Source organism: Urocitellus parryii, chromosome 4 (genome assembly GCF_045843805.1).
Source record: "Urocitellus parryii isolate mUroPar1 chromosome 4, mUroPar1.hap1, whole genome shotgun sequence".
Classification (NCBI taxonomy): Eukaryota; Metazoa; Chordata; class Mammalia; order Rodentia; family Sciuridae; genus Urocitellus; species Urocitellus parryii.
In genome coordinates this window covers 22,745,599-22,765,740 of record NC_135534.1, presented here as the reverse complement: position 1 = coordinate 22,765,740, position 20,142 = coordinate 22,745,599, and the positions used below count along the sequence as shown (strand labels likewise).

Genomic DNA, 20,142 nt, shown 5'->3' with positions numbered 1-20,142 from the left:
CTGGCAGGCGCGCCCTCGGGAAGACTCTGGAAGCTGCTCAGCTCTCCCTGCAGGGCCTAGAGACACTGCAGGCCCGTCCCTGCCCAGGCCCTGGGGCTCCTGCCCTAGGCCGCTGTTTGCTCTCACCCAGGTCCTACTTCTCAGTCACAGCAGGGGCAGCGAGGGCCTGTGTGCTGACCACGCGTGCTCTGAGGAGCTAAGAACAGGCGACCCGAGCTACTGGCTGAGCAGAGGCAGGCAGGCAGGGTCCCCTCTAAATACCAGACTGTCCCTCTCTTCAGGATGGCAGCTAGGAGACCATCTGTAGAAGGCACAGACCTTCTCGGCCTCCTCCACCTCCATTAAATGGGCTCCCGGGGATCCCAGCTGTGGCAGTTTGGCTCTGGGGTCCCCGGGAAGGTGTGTGGGTCTAAACAGGTGGCCCGTGTTGTGGCCTTTCCAATCCAGGCTCACCGTGGCTGGCAGCAGGGGAGACGCTGAGGGGGAGCATGGCCCCTCTCCCTGCCCCAGGCCTCCTTCCCTCTCGAGACACAGCGAAGACACCGGCGTCCTTCCATGTCTGCCTTTCTGCTTCCCAGATGGGCCACATTTCGAGGGTCTAGCTTCTTCCTTCTGCTCTAGACTGGCTGGACCCCTGGGAGCAGCCCTTTTGCCCCCTCAGGGCAGCGCGTCTGCTGCAGGCTCGCTCAGGCCGGAGCCGTCTTGTCTGCACCTCTCAGGAACTGCAGAACCTGCGTCTCCCACCAAAGCACTCAGCCAGGTCTCGCCACCAAGGAGAGGGAGCCTTCCCGCTTACCCACAGCTGCAAATCCTGTCACCAGCTGCCACACCCGAGGACAACTCCAGAGGCTGTGGCGTTCACGGCTGAGGCCCGACCAGGAGAGGCAGCAGAGTGGTTCTTCAGTCGCCCTGTGTGCTGGCCCCAAGGCACAGAGCTGAGACACCGCCCTGCCCTCAAGGCCGCGGTGGCCGCAGGTGTTCATGCACTCAGTGCTGCAGCCCATCTGTGGGCCAGGCCTCGGGCACAGGTGTGTCTGCCCTAACTGTAGACGAGGACTCCCGACCCCCTTCTCCAGTCTCTGGAGGATGCGGGGTGGAGGCTTCTCCTCGTACCTTCCCTTGAGTTGTATCCAGGCCCGTCCTGCATTTGAGGGAACCCACTCCTGTGCCTCAGTTTCCCCAACCAGATATTAGAAATAGCAGGAGCCCTGAGACCCGGCTGGTGAGAGCGGACCTGTCTCCGGTCTGTTCCCCTCACACCAGGCCTTCCACCAGGCGTACCTGGGGATGCTGGAGCCAGCCCTCTCTGGCCACTGTTTCTGCTTCCCCTGTTGCCAGAGAGCCTGGGGTCTGGATCCTGTCTGGCCCCGTCAGGGTGGATTACCAAATGAGTGGTTCTTGTGCCCCAGTCCCTTTCCTGTGCTATAAATAAGCCCATGTTTATTTTCTTGTGTTATTGAAATGAGCACTTGTGATTTGGGCCTCTTTTGACGAGTCGAGAGAGCGTCCATCCGGTGCCTGGTGAGGGCCCTGCATGGCTGGCTGCTGTCTGAAGCTATTTGGAGTCCTCTCCCTGTGTTTTGGATGTGGCTTAATTTCAATAGAGAGGGCTGCATGCAGCCCTGTATCTGCTGATTTTCAGGTTTCAGCTTTCTGCCAGCCTCACTGCCTGCTTAGAAGTCAAGCTGTGTTTCTCATTAAGGGGATAACAGCCACAATTGAGGTAATTAGCGAAAATTGTGCATTGGTGGCAGCAGCTCCTACAGGATTTCCAATGGTCTTTCTCTGGTAGATCCTGCGGGGCTCACCTTCATCTCCTCCCCCTGCCGACCCTGAGCCAAGTACCCTGTCCCAGTTTTCTGGATGGAGTCCCAGTAATTTCTCTCCTAACAAACAGCCTTGTTCTTGTCACCAGTTTGGTTAGGCATCTTGACAACATGGCCGAGTGAGGATTCCGTTAACTCCATCTTCCCCGGTGCGTGGAGGATTCCAGGGATCGTCTCTCTTTTTCATAGTGTTGTACCCTTGTCCTTCTTTGGGAGTTACAAGGATGAATCCATTAATGTTAATCCATCGTTGCTCCGTTCGCACCCTGTCGTCTGTATCATCTCAGTGGAGAAGACCTGGGACAGTGCGGGGACAGACAGGAAATGGCTGGGGACTAGGAGATGTTCTAAGTGAGGACCTCCACAGGCGACTTTGGCTTCTTCGGGCTTTAGCAATACACCAGAAGCATCCCAGGGGACCGTGAGGAGGACACAGCCTTGTTTAGGTGGAACTTGAGCTAAAGACCATTATCTACTTCTCAGGACAGATTAGCCTGGAAAATCACTCAAAGATAAACTTTCACAGACACACCCTGAACCCACAGTGTACTAATGAAGGAATTGCATCTAACAATACGATTTGATTAACTTTTAGAGAAGGGACCAGGAGAAAGTAAATTTTTACTCACATAAAAATTTCTAAGCCATTCATTGCTAAAGATTAAAAAGGAAAAGCTGATATGATGGGTTCATGCAATCAATAAATATTTATTAAGCATTTGTTATGTGTGAGATGGTTCATGAGGGTGCTGCATTGAACAAGGCAGAGTACTACTGTCATCAAGCTTGTGTTCTAAGAAGACAAACAAGAGAAGGAAGTGAGCCAGGTGTGGTGGTTTACACCTGTAATCCCAACTACTCAGGAGGCTGAGGCAGGAGGATCACAAGTTGGAGGCCAGCCTCAGCAATTTAGCAAGATCCTGTCTTAAAAGAAGTGACGAGAAGTTATTTGGGAGGAGGGTCTGTTAGATAATTGATGGACATAAATGAAAACAGTAGAGGGCTCACAGATAACTCCTAGATTGTCCTGAGGACGCCAGGCTCACCGTCACTGGAACATGGCAGACTGACAGGAGGAGGGAAGGGAAGCACTGGGAGACTCACAAACTCTACCTCACCATGTTGGTGTCGGACGTTGGAGGAGCAGTCATTCAAACAGGAGGGAAATTAGGACTGAAAATACAGAGGGATCTGGAACCTTAGGACTAGAGATTACCCGGGGTCAGGTAAAGAAAAGGACTGTGACCCGAGCATGAGGGCCACTAAACCTCTTATAGGTAGAGAAGAAAGGGAAGAACTATAAGGGAGACAATGGAGTGGCCAGTGAAGTGGGAAGGAAAATAGGAAGGTGTCTGTGACACAGAATGTGACAAATTAAAAATGCATATTGTAAACACCAGATCAACCACCAAAAATATTTTTAAGATGTGTAGTTTTTAAGGCAATAATGGAGATGGAATACCAAAAACATGCTCGATTTAAAAGAAGTCAGGAGCCAGGTATGGTGACTCAGACCTGTAATCTCAGCAGCTCAGGAGGCTGAGGCAGGAGGATCAAAATTTCAAAGCTAGGCTCCACAACTTAGCAAGGCCCTAAAGGACCTAAGCAACTTAGCAAGAACCTGTCTTAAAATAAAAAAATAAAAGGGTTGGGGATGTGACTCAGTGGTTAAGTGCCCCTGATCCCAATCCTTGGTACCAAAACAGAAAAAAAGAAAGATGAAAGAGTAAACAAAGAGCAAATGGGACTAATAGAAACAAGTAACAAGATAATAGACTTAACGCATTAAATGTAAATGGCCTAACACTGTAATTAAAGGACAGAGATTATCACTGTGCTGTGGTTTGAATGTGTTCCTCAGAGGTTTGTAGACTAAAACCTCAATTTCCAGTGCAGTGGTGTTGGGATTTGGGGCTTACCAGGAGGCGTTTAGGTCATGAGGGTCCACACTCATGAATGGATTGTGCTATTCTCGTGGGAGTGAGTTCTCACAAGAATGGGTTGCTTAAAAAGCCAACTTTGGCTTCCTTGGCTCGCTTGCACTCTTCCATGTCATAGAGCAGTAAGATGGTCCTCACCAGAAGCCAAGCAGAGCCAGCACCATGCTCTTCGATTTCCTAGCCTCCAGAACCACGAGCTATATAAAATCCTATTCTTTATGAATTACTAAGTCAGTGGTAGCAAACAAAACTAAGACTCAATTGAACAGAAAAGCATTTATGCACTGTATCAAGAAAATAAGACACATTTAAGTTAAAAAATAAAAGGGTAGAAAAAGGTATACTATGCAAAACTTAATCACAAGAAAGTGGGGCTGATTATATTTCCAGAGAGAAAATGAAACATTTTATAGTGATAAAGGGGAATATTCATCAAGAACACAGAACAAGAGACAGTTCATTAATGCATCAATATATTGAATAACAATGCTTCAAAATATATAAAGCAAAAACAACTAAAAGAAAAATAGGAAAATCTATAATTATATATAGATATCTCAAATTTCTTGGTAGAACAAGTTGAAAGAAAAACTCAGAAAAATATAGATGGTCTGAATAATGTTATCCACCACCCTGGCCTAATTGACAGTTATGGAACATTTTGTCCACCATTAGCCTTCTTCTCAAAGGCACTTGCAACATTCATCATAAATGTGTTGCTTCAAAAGTGAATCTCAATAATTTTATCAGAATTGACAACATAAAAAAATCCTCTGACAGTGGAATTAAATCAGAAATCCCTAATAGTTGGAAATTAAGTAACATTTCCAAAAATATTATGTAGTAGGTCTATGGATGTAGCTTAGTGGTAGAGTACCTGCCTAGTGTACACTAGACCCTGGATGTGATCCCCAGAGCAAAAAAAAAAAAAAAAAAAAGTTTAAAAAAATTTTAAAATGCATGGATTAGGGGCTGGGGTCGTGGCTGTGGCTCAGCGGTAGAGTGCTCGCCTAGCATGTGGGAGGTGCTGGGGTCTATCCTCAGCACCACCTAAAATAAATAAAATAAAGGCATTGTGTCCAATTACAACTTTCAAAAAATATTTGAAAGATGCATGGATTAATGAAGACACAAAGGAAATTAGAAAAATAGTCTGAACTGGGTGAAAATTCAAAGTATCAAAATGTGTGGGTAGAGGACTAAGATGGGGACTTGCAGCTTGAAGAGCTGAAATCAAAGAAAAGTCTAAAATGACCTAAGCTTCTACCTTAATAACCCAGAAAAAGAAGAGCAAATTAACCAAAGTAAGTAAAATGAAAGAATAAAAAGCAGAATTAAGGAGACAGAAAGTGGGAAAATAATAAAGAAAAATCAATTAACCCAAAATGGGTTCTTAGAAAAAGTCAGTCGGTGCTCAAGGCCATTCAAGGAAATCCAGTAAGATACAAATCACCAGTATCAAGAACCACAGAGCAGAGGGGAGCACGTCACTGTGGTCCGAATGTTTGTGTTCCCCCAAAGTTTGTATGTTGAAACTTAATCCCCAGTGCAGTGGTGTGGCAGGTGGGGTACCCGGGAGGGGACTGAGTCATAGGATCAGTGCCTTTATAAAGAGGCCCTGGACAGCTCATTTGTCCCTTGCACCAGTGAGGACCCATGAAGGTGCTGTTCATAAGGAACTGGCCCTCACCAGACACCCATCTGCTGGCATCTTGACCTCGGACTTCCCAACATACAGAAACGTGAGAGTAAACTCCTATTGTTTATAAATTACCTCGTCTAAGGTGTTTGTCATAACAGCCCACGCAAACCAACAAATAAGGATAACTTCATATGAATAAATTCTGCAACATGGACACAACCCATGAAAGATATAAGTTGACCTAACCGCATGAGTGAGAAAGAGAAAATCAGAACAGCCCTGTATCTGTCAAAGAAATCCCCATTTCAAACACCCTGAGGAAAACTTCCAAGTCCACATAGCTTTACTGGAAAATTCTACCAGACGATTGAGGAAGATATAATATCAATCTTAGGCAAGCTGTCTTCAGAAACTGGAAAGGGAGGAAATAGGTACTGACTCATTTTAAATGGCATTATCGCCCTAATACCAAAGGCAGACAAGAACATTACTAGAAAACTACAGAACAATGGCCACACACACACACAATCCTTACCAAAATATTAGCAGATTGAATCCAGCCACATAAGAAAAGACACAACATGACTAAAGAATACAAAGTTGCTCTAAGACTTAAAATTCAATATAATCCACAATAGAATAAAAGATGATGAACTTGACAGAGGAAGAAAAAGCATTTGACAGAAATCCACACCCATTTGTCATTTAAAAATACACACAGAGAGAAAACGCACATCTGCACGAGGACTCGACACAGAGGCTCCCAGCAGCTTTACTCTTAAGAGCCCAAAACTGGAAGTAAATGTTGAAGGACAGATGAATGGGTAACAAATCTCGAAACAATGGATACAAGCTAGCAATAAAAATAATGAACTACTGAGACACAAAACATGGATGAGTTTCCTAAATAGTGAAGCAGAAACAGCATGCATGTGTGAAGTTCTAGAACATTCCAAACCCATCTAGCGGGACCGGGCGGATCAGCGGTTGCAGGGCTGGAGACTGGCTGGGAACAGGCACAGGGAGCATCCTGGGGTGAAGGGAGTGCTCTGTATTCTGACCATGGTAACTGGGCACATGCATCGATGTTGTTCAGATTCTTCCGATTCTTTAAAACTCGAGTGTTTTATGGGACATAAATTATACCTTGATAAAGTTGGTCAAAAGAAAGCTGATCCTGAAAAACTGTCATCTTCCACAGTCCCTTGGATTTGTGGTGGACGTTATCCCTTCCCTCCTTGCCCTGCAAGTCTGTGAAGGACCTGGGTGCTCTGATGGCAAGACGTCTCCCTGGTGTCTCCTGTAGTGCCCTCCCTGCGGGACACACGGTGCCAGCTCCCCAGCTGACAGTGGTCAAGGGCTCGCCCTGGGAGAGACACTGCCCAGTGCTGCAGATCAGTGGTGAGGAGGACCGTGTCTGCCTTTGCAGAACGTGGGATCCATGCACACGGGGGAACTAATCACTTATGTCTGCCACGTAGCGTGGGGTGTGAGGAGGGGGTCACATGTTCCCTGCTGGGGAAGGAGGAGGGCTCCATCTGACTCCACGTTCACAGTGGGTCCTGGAGTTAGAGGGAGGAGATGGACGGAGTGGACACGGGTGTGCGGGAAGCCTGGGGCAGGCATTTGGACCAGAGGAGTCGAAAGAAGGTAAGATAGGAGAGTGTCCGGGGTTGCGGGAGCACCGAGTCCAGGCTGGGGACTAGGCAGGAGGAGGCTGGATAGGGTTGAGGCTGAAGCAGGGTTCTCCATTCAGACAGAACCAATAGGAGACCCACAGCTAAGTGAGAGGGTGCTGTGGTTTGGAGGTGAGGTGTCCCCCAAAAGCTCACAGTAGACTGCCAGAGGGTTCATAGGGGACATGATGGGGCTGAGACAGCCTTAACCTGTGAACTCATCCCAGATGGGTTAGCTGAGGGGTAACTGAAGGCAGGTGGGGTGTGGCGGGAGGAGTGGGGCACCGGGGCGTGGCTTTGAGGTATATATTTGTACCTGGCAAGAGGAGCTCTCTCTCTGACCTGGTCGTCATGTGAGCCTCTTCCCTGCACACACTCTTCCGCCGTGTCCTGCCTCACCTGGAGCTCTGAGGAATGGAGCCAGCTGTCTATGGACTGAGTCCTCTGAAGCCCTGAGCCCTCAAATAAACTTTCTTCCTCTACAGTTGTTCTGGTCGGGTCCTGTTAGTCACAACAGGAAAAAGCTGACTAAAGCAGAGGGGGTTGTCAGGGGGATTAGCTCATGGGATGATGGGGGCCGAGAAGCCCCCTGTGGGGTGCCTGTGGCGTGACGGTCCCAATCCCAAACCCCAGAAGCAGGGAAGCCGATCCTGTCGTGTTCTGAGGTCCAAGGCCTGAGAGCCCTGGGGAGTGGGAGGGCTAGAGAGAGCCAGTCTCAAGGCCAGGGAGTATCAAGTTCTACGTCCAAGGCCAGGAGGAGGAGCACGTCCAGGAGAGAGAGCCGAAATCCTCTGGCCTCCCTCTCCAGGCCTCCAGCAGACTGGAGGGTGTCCACCCACACGAGGGCTGGCCCTCTGCACTCAGCACCGAGTCACACCCTGTCTCCTCCAGAAACACCCTCAGACTCACCCGGAAGCCATGCTTTCTCAGTTCTCTAGGTACCCCAGAATACGGACAAGTGGACACCCAGGATTACCATCACGGGGGCGAAGTTAAAGAGGTGGGAACCCGGCCCCAGGCAGAGTGGGCTTCTCAGGTGAAGGTTCTGTGAGCAATGTGGGCAGAGCCGGCCTTGCGTCAGGACTGGTGGTGGGGTGGAGCCAGGAGAGACTGGGAGAGGGATGTAACCTAGAGCAGCAGCCTAGAAAGTGACACGGCAGAGCGGTCGCCAGGCCGATCTGGGAAGTTGGTGGGACGGTTTGAGAACCTTTGGGATACAGAGACGGGAAGAGCAGCCACTTGTCCACTTCTGTTCCCTTCCCTCATCCCCGTAGCACACACCAGCCACTCACAGACTGAAGCCTTACCCCTCAGTGTTACGGTGTTTGGAGGTGATAAAAGTTAGTGAGGTTACAAGGGTCATCCTTAATTTGGTAGGACTGGTGTCCTGAGAAGAGGAGGGGACACCGAAGCCATGTCTCTCCATGTGCATGCCCAGAGAAAGGGCCACATGAGGACACAGAGAGAAGGACCTACACACACCTACAAGCCAGAAGAGAGGCCTCACCAGAAACCAATCTTCCAGCTCGTGATCACGGACCTCCAGCCTCCAGAACTGTGAGAACATAAGGCTCTGTTTTTCAAGCCACACAGTGTGTGGTGCTTTGTTACCGCAGCCCACAGAGACTAATACACGGCTCAGCAGCCCCTCGCCACCCTGCCTACCACCCAGCCAGTCCCACAGACATGGTGTCAGGGTTCCCCGAGCTTCATGGAATGTGACACGCCTTGTGAGACCGTCAGCCTTGGACACCCAGCCCTCAGCCACCTGCAGGGACATCAGCCCCACCGCCCTTCCCCACCCATGGGGTGCATTTTTGCCTCCTTAAATATTCCAACTCTCAGACTTCATAACTGCCTTGTGAGATGAACAGGAAACTGTCGTCTTCACCTTACAGCAGAAAATTGTCACTGAAAGCCTTTTAGTGGCTTGCATGAGACAGCAGAGCTACAAGTGGCAGTCAGTTCTTTTAAACAGTCCCCGTCCCTCATCTCCAAGCAGGCTCCTGGCCCGTGCATCGCCAACTTTTAACCTGACCAGTGAGTCTCCATTTCCACCCAAACCCACCCAGAGAGGAGGGGTGGGCTGCCTCCGTGTCCCTCAGGTTCTTATCCTGGTCCCTGGTCCTCCCGACTCCGTTCTCATTCCCCCATAACGCAGCCTGACCCCACGGTCAGAGCACAGAGCCCTCCTTGAAGAGCCTGGAAATTGCAGAGGTGCATTGTGGGTGGAGGAGAGGAGGGATGGAGGGGGCCTGTGATGCAAACAAAAAAGACACCCAGCAGCTGTGGCAAGAAGTGTGTCCCCACGGGCTTGGGGCGAGCCCAGGCAGACCCGTCAGGGCAACACCTTAACACATGGCGCGCACATGGCCATAAACCGAAGCGCCTTGCGGGAGTTCGCCCTTCCTCGAGCCTGTTGGTCTGCAATGAGCTAGGAAAAAAAAAAGAAAGAAAAAAGAATCTGGAATCACACAGAATTCCTGGGAAAATTTCAAGTCTCACACTGCATTGTCTCTGGCACCGGCCTGTATCTTCCCGCTTGCCGTTAGCGCTATTTTGGGAAGCTGGCTATTTGTGGGGCCTATTGTTCCCTAGCTGCTGAGCAGGCAAGTGTGGACCAGGAAGGAGAAGCGCTCCACTCCCTGCTGGCCAGGGGGATTCTGCTGTCCCGCGACCAGCCACCTCCCAGCGCCCAGAGGTTGGCGACGTCTCTTAGATCAAGGCTGGGGGTGCCCGCAGCGGTGGCCACCGGCAGGTTCTTCTGGGGAGGAGTTCTCTGCAGGCTGCCTTGAGGCCCAGGCTGAGCGTGCAGGAGGTAGGACTCACGGATGGCCCGGGGGACTGGGAGAACTCAGACTTGAGCCACAGATCAAGTGGAGATCGGCTCTAAGAGGAGTACCATCTTGGGGGGCTGGCCTGTGCTGGCCCAAGGAACACTCAATACAGAGGCCAGGCTGCCAGCCAAGGCCGTGGCTCATCACGAGAGCGCGTGAACCCTGGAGGAGCACAGTCCGGTGGAGCCGAGTCCTCTCCAGGCCCATCCCGGGGCTCGTCTCCTCCAGCCCTCGCTGAGCCTCCCCTGCGCTCCCCTTCCCCCTCAGTCACAGCCCAGCACCTCGAGGTTTCTCTCATTCAGTCAGGACTTCTCGGAGGCCCTCCCCTGTGGACCCAGGAGGCACAGGGGGAGTGGGCAGGTCACAGGTAACACCTGCATCCTGTCCCGAGGCCATTACAGATGGCTCTGGGCAAGCTGGGCGGGAGCCTCGGGGGCTGCTGTCAGTTGAAGGTACCCCACAGGGTCTGCAGCAGCCTGCCATTTAGGAGGGCCACACGGCTCCGGAACCATGAGCTGCGCTGGGTGGCCACACCGCGAGGGGCTGAGCCTGGGTCAACAGTCAGAGGGGCCAGCGGCCGTGTCCTCCCGAGGCTGCAGTCACCCTCCACCTCTGGTTCCACAGCCACAGACTCAACCAACTGAGGGGCGGAGAAACCTGAGCCCTCCTGAGCATGGGCGGCTTTGGTTCTTGTGATTCCCTGACAACGTGGCAGTTACTTCCGCTTCCATGTGCCTGGCCACCGAGCTCCTCCAGAGATGGTCTCAAGTGCTTGTGGGAGGGCCGTGTGGGTGTGGGCACCATTTTGTCATAAGGGCCTGGTGTCCTTGCATGTGGGTGTCCACAGGGGTTCTGGACCCCGTCCCTCATGGATGCCAGGGAAGCAGTGGTTTTGTGAGTGTCCAAGTGGAACCTGACCCTGAGCCCTCATCTTCATAAACAAGTCTCCAGGCCCACCTGAAACCCAGCGGCTGCAGTGAATCTGAATGTACTCCCCATAGGAACCAAATCTAAGATGCAGCTCCAAGAAGGACAAGGAGAGGAAGGAGAGGCTGAGGAGGGGTTTCCTGTGGCACTCACAGCTGGGAAGTCATGGTCCTTCTGTCACCATGCCACATCAACTTACAAAAGACCATGCACGTAGATGAGCCACTAAACCCGCTCAAGTTGGGGAACAAGACAGGGGCAGGACCATTCCACCTTCGGGTGGGGGAACTGAGAGTTGGCTAGTTTGGTTTAAAAAAAAGAAACCGGCTCCCTGCCTCTCACACAGAGGCCAACCGCCCCTCCCGAGTCACTTGGTGCAAGAGCCGCAGCAGGAACTGGGTCCTCCTCCGCTTCATCTTTTTTCTTTAGAGCCTGATTTTAAAAACTCCATTCCTACAGGAAAGTCCCCTCTGCCACAAAGTGGCAGGGCCCTGCTGTGGCCTGCCTCTCCGGGAGGCCTGTCCTGTCCTCTTGGTGCCAAGCAGCAGGACCTCCAAGCCCTGGCTCCTCTCCTGCTTCCAGAACAACCGTGGAAACAGTGGCACCGTGTCATCCGGGACACAGAGTGCTGCTCAGGAGACCTTCCAGGCATGGTCTGCACCCAGACGCCCCGGAGGGGGGTCAGAAGCTGCCGCCAAGACCCCTTCCACTGCCTGAGAGGTGCCCCTGCCCCCTCAAGCTGTGCAAGGGACGAGGGGGGGTCACAGACCCTCGCGGGCCACGCACCCCTTTGTGCAGGAGCATCGGCCGCCACCTGTTGTTAATCTAGCCTGGTAATCCATTCTGCACTGTGTCAGCAGTTCAAAAGGGCACTGTTAGTATTTTTTGCCGACTTCAATTAATGTGAGATTTCAGAGGCTCCTCTGATCACATTTCATCTGTCACAAGTCAGGAACAAAACACAGATTCCAGTTGAGAGGAGGAAGGAGAAGGAGTTTATTGCAAACAACAACATCCAAACAGTCTGGGCTGTGCCCAACCAGGGGGTGCTGGGCGCATCCGGCTGTCCCCGCTCTGTGGTGCCCCTCGCCTCAGCCCCTAAGTCCCCTTCTCGCCCAGTTCCTCCCCTCCCCAGAAGATGTAAGTGCAATAACTTACTTTAAAAGGCAAGAACGTTTCTTTTAATATTTGCTATAATGTAGTTACATGGTGGTATAGGCAGTGAAACTTTATGGAACGGACCTCATTTTTTTTACATTTTTCTGAATTTTTAATGTATTTTTAATATATATTCTTAATATTCCACCCCAGGCCATTAAGCTACAGGAAAAGTTGCATTTATACGGGGTTAAAATATCTTACAATGAGAACAGTAAGTACTGGTTGAGGCTCTGGTTCTTTTAGCACTCGGCTCTCCCCAACCACGGCAAACAGATCAGACGCTGAAAACCGTCCTTCAAAATCAGTAGTATCAAGACCTAGCTCTGTGTGAGAGTGGGGGGCACAGACAGGACGGGGAGGGCAGGAAAGTCGGGTTCAATGCCGTCGATATTGTCCAGTGGGGGCCCCTTTCCTCCCTGCAGCATCCCTAATCCGTGAAGCAGGGTCAATGTGACTTTTGGAAGTGGGCCTTTTGTCCTCTTCTTTCAATTGTACCATCGTGGTTTATTATCCTGGGGGCCAGTTTGCCACCATCCTCCCCCAGCCGGGCCTGTCTGCCTCTGCGCCTGGCGGTCAGGGCCCTCCAACAGACCGGGGGCCACTGATGTCTCTCAGAGATGGTCTCCCCAGGTGCAGCCCGAGTGAGCGCGCGACGCAGGACACATGGTGGTTCTCGTGGAAGTGTTCCTTGTCTATCCGGCCAAATTGGGGGAGTGGGGCACTGGAGCTGGGTCCAGCGTGGCCACAGAGGCGTGTGCGGGGGACGCCCTCAGCTCTTGTGCTCCTGCCCCCAGCAGTGTCTTTGAACTAACCCAGCCGCCATGCTTCCCAAAGCTGGAGCATGGTTGAGAGAGCAGAGAGTCAAGTACAGTTAAAAGAACTCAAGGGGAGGTTTGAAAGCCCACGTCCTGGAAGTGCCACTTCACGCTGAAGTCACCCCTCTCGGCACCCCCAGCTCTCTGGCCCAGGCCCTGGAGGAGGGGCCCGGGGTGGTAGCAGCACCTCAGGAGGAGCCTTGGAGGCCGAGCCACGCGCCCTGCTGGGGAGGCTGCCCGTGCAGCTGCCACCTACCTGTGACTTCATCTGTCACAAGTGGCCGTCTCTATGGAGACGTTGGGCAATAGCCAAAGGACATCCTCCCCTCTCCCAGCGGAGTGGCTTAGCAGCGAGCCCTGGAGCAGGTAGAGCTCCCCTGGCCCTCCCGCGGGAGAGAGACGTGGCTCCTGAGGAAGCCAGGTGCACAGTCTGCCAACCGGCTTGGCACCTCGGGCCACTGTGGGGACCCAGCTGGGAAGGGGCCAGTCCCCGCAGTTCTTTCCTGGAGAACTCGGCTGCCCGGAAGATGCAACGGGGCATCAGGGCGCTCCACATGGCGCTGGCCACCTGGCTCCAGGGCCCTCTCTTTCAGGCCCCAGTTACTTCTCCACTTAGGCCCGGGTCACTCTTCTCTGGGTGCGAGGACTATGGTGACGGAGGGTGTCTGGACTTCCTCTCCACCCAGAGGCTGTGGGGTCTTAGAGTGGTTAGAGGGACCCTGGAGGGCTGGGACAGGCTCACGGGACAGGCCTGGGGGAGATGCACAGGGCCACTTCCCACCCGCATGTCTAGTCATCGACACTTCCTGGCTGCGCCGGAGGGCAGGCGGCCATAGCCACAGAGCCTCTTCCTAATAGGGGCTTTTTCTTCTTTGGGGTTGAAGTTTGCCTGGCTCGGATCTAGCTTGGCCAAAAAGCAGACACAAGAGGACTGAATGCCAGAGGCCCTTTCTGGAAGAATCCACCAAGAGTCCTCCTTCCCTCCCTCTTCTGGGACTGTCCTGCTCCCCTGCTCTTGGTACCGATTCTCTCCAGGGGAGAAGACAGCTGTGGTGAAAGGTACTCCCATGGCCCTCCCCAGCCACCAGAGCATAAGAAGGAGCAGGGGACCACCCCAGCCATGAGCTGTCCTCTCCTGAGCTAGATTCTGGGGAGAAGGGGTTATTTCCATGGACCTCAGATCGGAGTCACTCCAAGACCCCCAACACTTGAAACCCTGAAAGCCAAGGCTCGGGAACATTTCATGCACTGTCCAAGACCCTTGTCACCTCTCTAAGGTGAAGAGACAGCTGTGGTTTAGAGTGCTCTGACTCATTCCAGGGGAAGCCCAAGCCAGATCCTCCTCTTGGGTCTGGAGCAGGCGAGGACACAGGGAAGAGACTGCCACCCTCCCTGCACCTCAGAGAAGTGGCAGCCCTAGGGCTCTTGCTCCTCAGGCCACTCTCCCGCAGCCCCACCGGGGCTCATTCTGTGTCCAACCCTGAGCCTGGTGGCCCGGCCCTCCTTGTGGACAGGTAGCAAGCACAAAAGACACAGGCTTTTCCCAGGGAGGGTGTGACTGCCCCAGGGACCTGCCTCAGGGACGGCTACTGTGACACGAGCTCAGGAGGACTGCCACCAAGCCCTGGCTGTGGGGGGCAGGTCAGGCAGACAAGGAGCCCCCTTCCTGCAGGCAGGAAGCCTGGCTTCAGGAGGGCGTCCCGCCACGTGAATGCCACCTGCCGGGAAGGTTCTGGACAGGTGCGCTCCTGCAGCAGAGGGCATGGTTAGTCTGAGGATGGAAGGGTCACCTGCCTGGAGGTCCAGCAGAGAGAGCCACCGTGGGCCTAAACCTAGCTTACTGTTCCGGGTTGTAGGTCCTTCCTCTCCAGGACACTGCTGAGCAGCCCCGTGAGTGACCAGGGCAAGGTGAGGAAAGGACGAGCACCAGATCCTCCCGCGGGGCCCTAGGGAGGGGCAGCACTGACCGGGTGGAGAGTGGAACAGCCCAGGACCCTCACTGTGATGATGGCCATCCGGCAGCACAGAGGAAGGGCTGCAGAGGCCCTGCCCCACCCGGCGCTTCCCCGTGCCCTACCTTCCTCCCTCCAGCACCATGGGGACCCTTGGGGTCTACTCCTCAGCCCCCCAGACCCGACTCTCCCCTGCAGTGTCCACCAGAGGCAGCATGTCCCTTGCGGAGGCTGGCATGCGTCTCCCCTGGCCAGGCCAGGCCACCCCCTGGCTGCCGGTGATGCGGGATGGCAGCACGGTCCTTCCATCCCCTTCCCATCCCCAGGGGTGGCCAGCGCGGGCGGATCCTGGGTCCTGAAGTGGGGTTCCGTGTGCTTTCAGGGAGGGGAAGGGCCAGCAGGTGGGGGCAGGAGCCAACTCTGCAGGGTGGCCTCAAATGCACAACCATCGGCCTGGTGACCAGTGGACCCCACAGGAAAGGGAAGAGTGGACGAGCCCCGGCCGACGCTCTGGGTCTGGAGGGGACTTAGTTGGACTCCAGGTCACACTGGGCAGGGAGCAGGAGGAGAGGGCCTTCTGTTTACAATGGATGCCAAGCTGCAAGACGTGGCCCCCCGGCTTCCTCGCTGCCTTGGTGGGGCGCAGAGGGCCACCTCAGGGCCGGGCGGCTGGCCTGCTGCCCCTCCCTCCCAGCAGTCCTCAGGGCCCCAGACTCGGGGTGGCTGAAAGTGCTGAGGGTCAGGCCCCTGGGCAGGCCAGGTTCCTAGGTGGGAGGCTGGGGGCCTGGGAAGCCTGGGCGGAGCCAGGGCCCCGAGGTGGGGGAGGGCACGGGGCCGGACGGGAGGGGCCCTGTCATGTGGCCCAGGAGATGGCCGCACTGTGCTCCTTGGCCTTCATGCGCAGCGCCGCGATGCTCGAGGTCTTGCGGTCCGGCTCGCCATTGAGCTCATAGCCGTTGAGGCCCGGGCTGAGGCCAGCCGCTCCGAACAGGCTGCCCATGTGCGTCTGGCCCACGTGGCTGCCAGCCCCAGAGACACTCAGGAAGTCGGTGACACCGCTGGCCCCAGAGCCAGGGGGGTGGGCGTGAGGGGACATGCAGGCAGGCACTGGGTCACAGGGGACCACACAGGCCGGCACCGGCGAGGCAGCCCCATTGTTGCTGATCCAGGACGGGTTCTGAATCTGGAGAGAGCGCAGGAGAGGGGTCAGGGCTGCTGAAGGGTCCCTCCAACCACCTCTCCTCCTCCTGGTCCGTGGTCACAAAGGACCAGGCTGGAGCGTCTGACCTTGAGGGACACCAGCTGCCCTGTGGGGTGGGATGTATGCTCTAAGGTGGTCAGTCACCTCTGACCCTCCCGCAGGCCTAGGAGGTGAGCTGACCTCGGCTCACAGTGCCTGGTGTCGGGGACGCAGGCTCCCCAGCCGTGGTGGAAGCAGAGGCCTAAGCCAACCCAGGCTGGGAGGGGCCGCCTCAGGTGTGGACAGACAGGGCCACGGCTGGACGCCTCATCTCCCATCAGCACAACGGTGATCCCCCCAGTCCCACTCTGCATGTCCACCTTCCTCTGGCCTCTAAGCGTTTTCCAGGAAGCAGATCTGGGGTGCAGAGGACCAGCTTTGAGGAGCAGGCTGTGCGCCTCAGCCACACGCTTGGATTCTTGCTGGCCTCGGCAGGCTTCTACTGGCCTGCCCTCTCCCTCGTGTGGACACACTGCGGGGAGCTGGACCCGGATCCCACCGGGTGTTCTAAGGACATCAAGGAGTGCCTGCAGAGTAGCCTTGCTGCCCTCCCTGTGTGCCCAGGAAGTGGGCTGCTTGGTCCCCGTCGGAGAAGCAATCTGGGCCTAGGGCTTGGGGGCTGCAGGTGAGAGATGAGCAGCGCCCGGTGTGGGCTTCCCCCTCCAGCCCCGAGCGCAGATGGCAGCCATCAAGCCCAACAGCCAGGGCTGAGCTTCCTCCTCCCAGGACAGTGGGAGGCTGGGTTAGGGCGGGAGGGCCGTGAGAGGGAGAAGAAAGAATGCAGAGGGGCCCGGGCAGGTGGTGCCCACGGGAGACACCGCATTCCTCAGCCTCACTCCAGGCCTGACCCCTGCCCCCGCCCCATGAATCCTGGGCTGGTGGCAGGAGGTGTGGAGCTGGTCCAGGTGGGGAGCCGGGGATCAGCGGCCCGCAGAGCACAGGGAGGAGGAAAGGGTCTTAGGGGCACCTGTGCCGCGGCTGCCAGGGAGATGGGGCAAGACCTGGGGCTGAGCTGGAGGCCATGCAGGGGGGAAGGGCCTCTGCCAGACAGGTGGAGGGTGTCAGGAGTGGACTCGGCCAAAACTACATCGGGGCAAGTGTCCTGGGTGCCTGGCTTCACTCGCAATGCTTCTGGTCCCTTGTCACCTCATTGAGGACTCTGGGACCCTGGCTCAGGTCTGGCTCACAGAAGACGGCTTGGGAGTGTCATGGGCCTGGAGGGCCAAGTCCCTGCCCAGCAAGCTCCTCTGGGAAGCTGTGACCCCGAGGTGCCTTTGCATCATCCAGGTTTGACCCGTGGAAGCCTGACAAGGGGACTGAGGCAGAGTCTTTCATCTTGCCCCATTTACAGGGAAGAAGCTGAGGCTGGAGAGCTGGGGACCTCAAGAAATGGGCAGGACGTGGGCCTGGGAAGGACTGTGGTCCTGGCGCTCAGAGTCCCATGTGCGTCCCAGCCTGGCCCTAAGCCCTCCAGATCTTAGAAGCCCCTTTGCTAGGGACACTCTGAATTCAGCTGAGGCCTGGAGGGCCCTGGCCTTCCGCTTGCCTTAGTCCCTCTGCCCATAGAAAGAGTGGCCAGTGAAGCAGAGAAGGCCACTCTCGCCCCCACCTCCCCTCCCCGAAGCCCAGCCACTCGTGATGACACCAGGCAGAAACCGCTTTGGCGCCACACAGCAGAGACAAGTTGGCATACACCTGGGAGGGGACTGAGGCAAGCTAGAGCCCGAGTGCCACCTCAGGGCCCCCGGCTCTTCCCAAGGACACTCTCCTCACCAGGGCCTGGGTGTTGGCCTCACCTGTGCGTAGTTCTCAGCCCGGGTGAGCAGGGGCAGCTCGTAGGCCGTGGAGAAGTGGGTCCGCACCTGCTGCATCTGCCCGAAGCGCTCCCTCTTCCTCCACTTGGCCCTCCGGTTCTGGAACCAGACCTGCAGGACAGGAGTGCCACAGCGTCAGGCCCACCCGGAGCCCTGGTCCCAGGGCAGTGTTCCCCAAGCCGCACCTGTCGCAGGGCATGTGTTGGGGTCACAGAACCTCAGATGAACTGCCTCCGTCTGTCTCCAGAGCTCATGATCTAGAATCGTCTTCACTGAGCCAGGAACCCCATTTGTCTAAGCTCTAGAGCAGGCCAATGTCACACACAGGAAACAAGTCCCGGTCATCTTAGCAGTCACCTAACCAGCCCCTAGAAGGTGCCGCCCGCTCTGCGGTGGGCCAGGCTTCCTGGGAGAACAGCTAAAGGCCTCACTCACCCCTCTAGAAATCCCTTCTAGAAACGCAGAGTTTGGGTGAAGCTCTCCACAAAGCCCACGGCTCCTCAGGCCCCCATGGCCCAGATCCAGCTCCCGCCTCCCTGCAGCCTCGGGGCTGGGAACGGTCTCCCAGCTCAGAAGTTGCCCGTGTTACTATAGGTGAGGCCCTAGGGGTACGGGGGTCCCGTGGGAAGCTGTCTGGAGGCCCCTGGGAGATAGCACTGGGCCTGGAAGGAGGGAAGCCCTGACCTGAGCTGAGGACAGTGAGACATGTCCAGGAGGCCTGAGGAGGCCACTCTGGGGGACATGGTGGAAGGGGAGACGCAGAGCTAGAGTCGCATTGTGGGGGCCTCAATGCCAAGGGAGGGCTCTGTCCTCCATGCTATCCACAGTGGCCATGGCAAAATCTGTGCCGAGGGGCCTGGCGTACACCTGGCTGGGAGGAGAGGCCCTGGCTAGGTGCATGGGCTGGTGCTGGGACCGAGTGGCCGGTCCTGTTCCGTGACGGGAGCCTTTCTGGCAGGCCGAGCGCCTTCTCCAGGCTCATGGCCAAGGGCTCACCTTGGGGCTGGCCACCTCTGGCCTTGACTGTGATGGAGGAGTGGGGGGGCAGAGGAGGGAGAGGGAGCAAGGGGAGGACTCGGCTTCTGGCCAGGTGGCTTCAGCCCTGGGCGCTCCCCCAAGGGAGCTGTCTGCCAGCCTGCTGCGCCCTGCCAGCCTGCTGCGCCCTGCCAGCGGGCACTTCACAGGCTCAGATGCAAGAGGGCGTGCCCCGCGGCGCACTGCCAGAGGGACGGGAGCACCGCCTCTTCAAGCTCTCCCAGCCCTGGCCTCCCAGGACCTGGCTTTCCTGAGGGACCAGGTGGACGCCCTCCCCACCCACTGGGATGGCTGCGGCCCTAGGGACGGGGAGCTGCCTCTCCAACCCTCTGCTGGGAGCCCCGGAGCTTCCCAGGAGCCACTGAGGGGTCCCGCAGTGCTGCCTGGCTGTCCAGGGTCTAACGTGGTGGCACCCAGCAGGGCCTGCGTGGCCACCGGCTCGGCTCCTCCCTCTGTGGAGCAGGATCTGTCAGTGTGACCAGGACAGGGCCCACAGGAGCCTGCAGGCGAGCCCTAGCGGGTTCCTGGCCCTCCTTGCTGCCCTCCTGGCTGCCTCCTGCTCCTGGGGGGAGGTCACTGAGGGGGGATGTGTGTCTTGGTTCGTGGGGGCAGGGCAGGGCGCAGGATGGCGCTTCCTGCTCCAGAGCACTTCCCCTTCCTAATCCCACGTCCACATGTATGCTCCCGAGAGCGCACGCGCGTGCGCGCGCGCGCACACACACACACACACACACACACACACACACACAGCACCCTTCCTGTGACCTCCCCGAAGACCAGCCCCCTCCTGGGCTTGGGGTCTCAGGCCCTGCCCTGGAGCCCCCGGGGGGCCTCTCTTCCTCCTGGAGCCTGGGTCCAGGCCCAGGCCGCCCACTGGGAGCCAGGGGCACGCGGGTCTGCTCTCAGCGATGCTGAAACGGGATCCCCTTTATCAGTGGCCGGGTGGGGGCGGGGCAGGATGGGAGAATGAATCAGAGGAGCTTGTTTTCATTTCATGTTTAATTTCCTGCAGGCTGAGCTCAGCCTTTCCGCTTCTTCCTCAGCCTCCCAGGGCTTTCTGGGGAGAGCTGGGGGAGGGGACCCTCGGGAGCATGGAGATCTGTGGCTCTTTCTTTCCACGGGGAGGGGGGGCAGAGGCAGGGGCCCTTTGTGGCAGTGCCTCTCCTGGTGTCTCTGGGCTCAGGTCCCCTGGGCCTTGGGAATGTGGAGGAGGGCGGGTCACCGCGGCCCTGGAATGGAGGAACCCTAGGTGGGTGTGGAGGGAAGAGGGTGTCTGG

General features: G+C 56.1%; 2 protein-coding genes across 3 annotated transcripts in view; one reads left to right on the top strand and one right to left on the bottom strand.

Annotated features, from left to right (window-relative positions):
* Nucleotides 1-20,142, top strand: part of Ext2 (exostosin glycosyltransferase 2) — a 184,466-nt gene that overhangs the window by 149,411 nt on the left and 14,913 nt on the right. The window lies entirely within an intron of this gene.
* Nucleotides 15,630-20,142, bottom strand: part of Alx4 (ALX homeobox 4) — a 37,433-nt gene continuing 32,920 nt past the window's right edge. The window contains exons 3-4 of the mRNA XM_026399180.2: nucleotides 17,813-17,941; nucleotides 15,630-15,959 (exon numbers count right to left, since the gene is read on the bottom strand). Coding sequence (XP_026254965.1) covers nucleotides 15,630-15,959; nucleotides 17,813-17,941 — 459 coding nt within the window. The remainder of the gene's footprint in view (nucleotides 15,960-17,812; nucleotides 17,942-20,142) is intronic.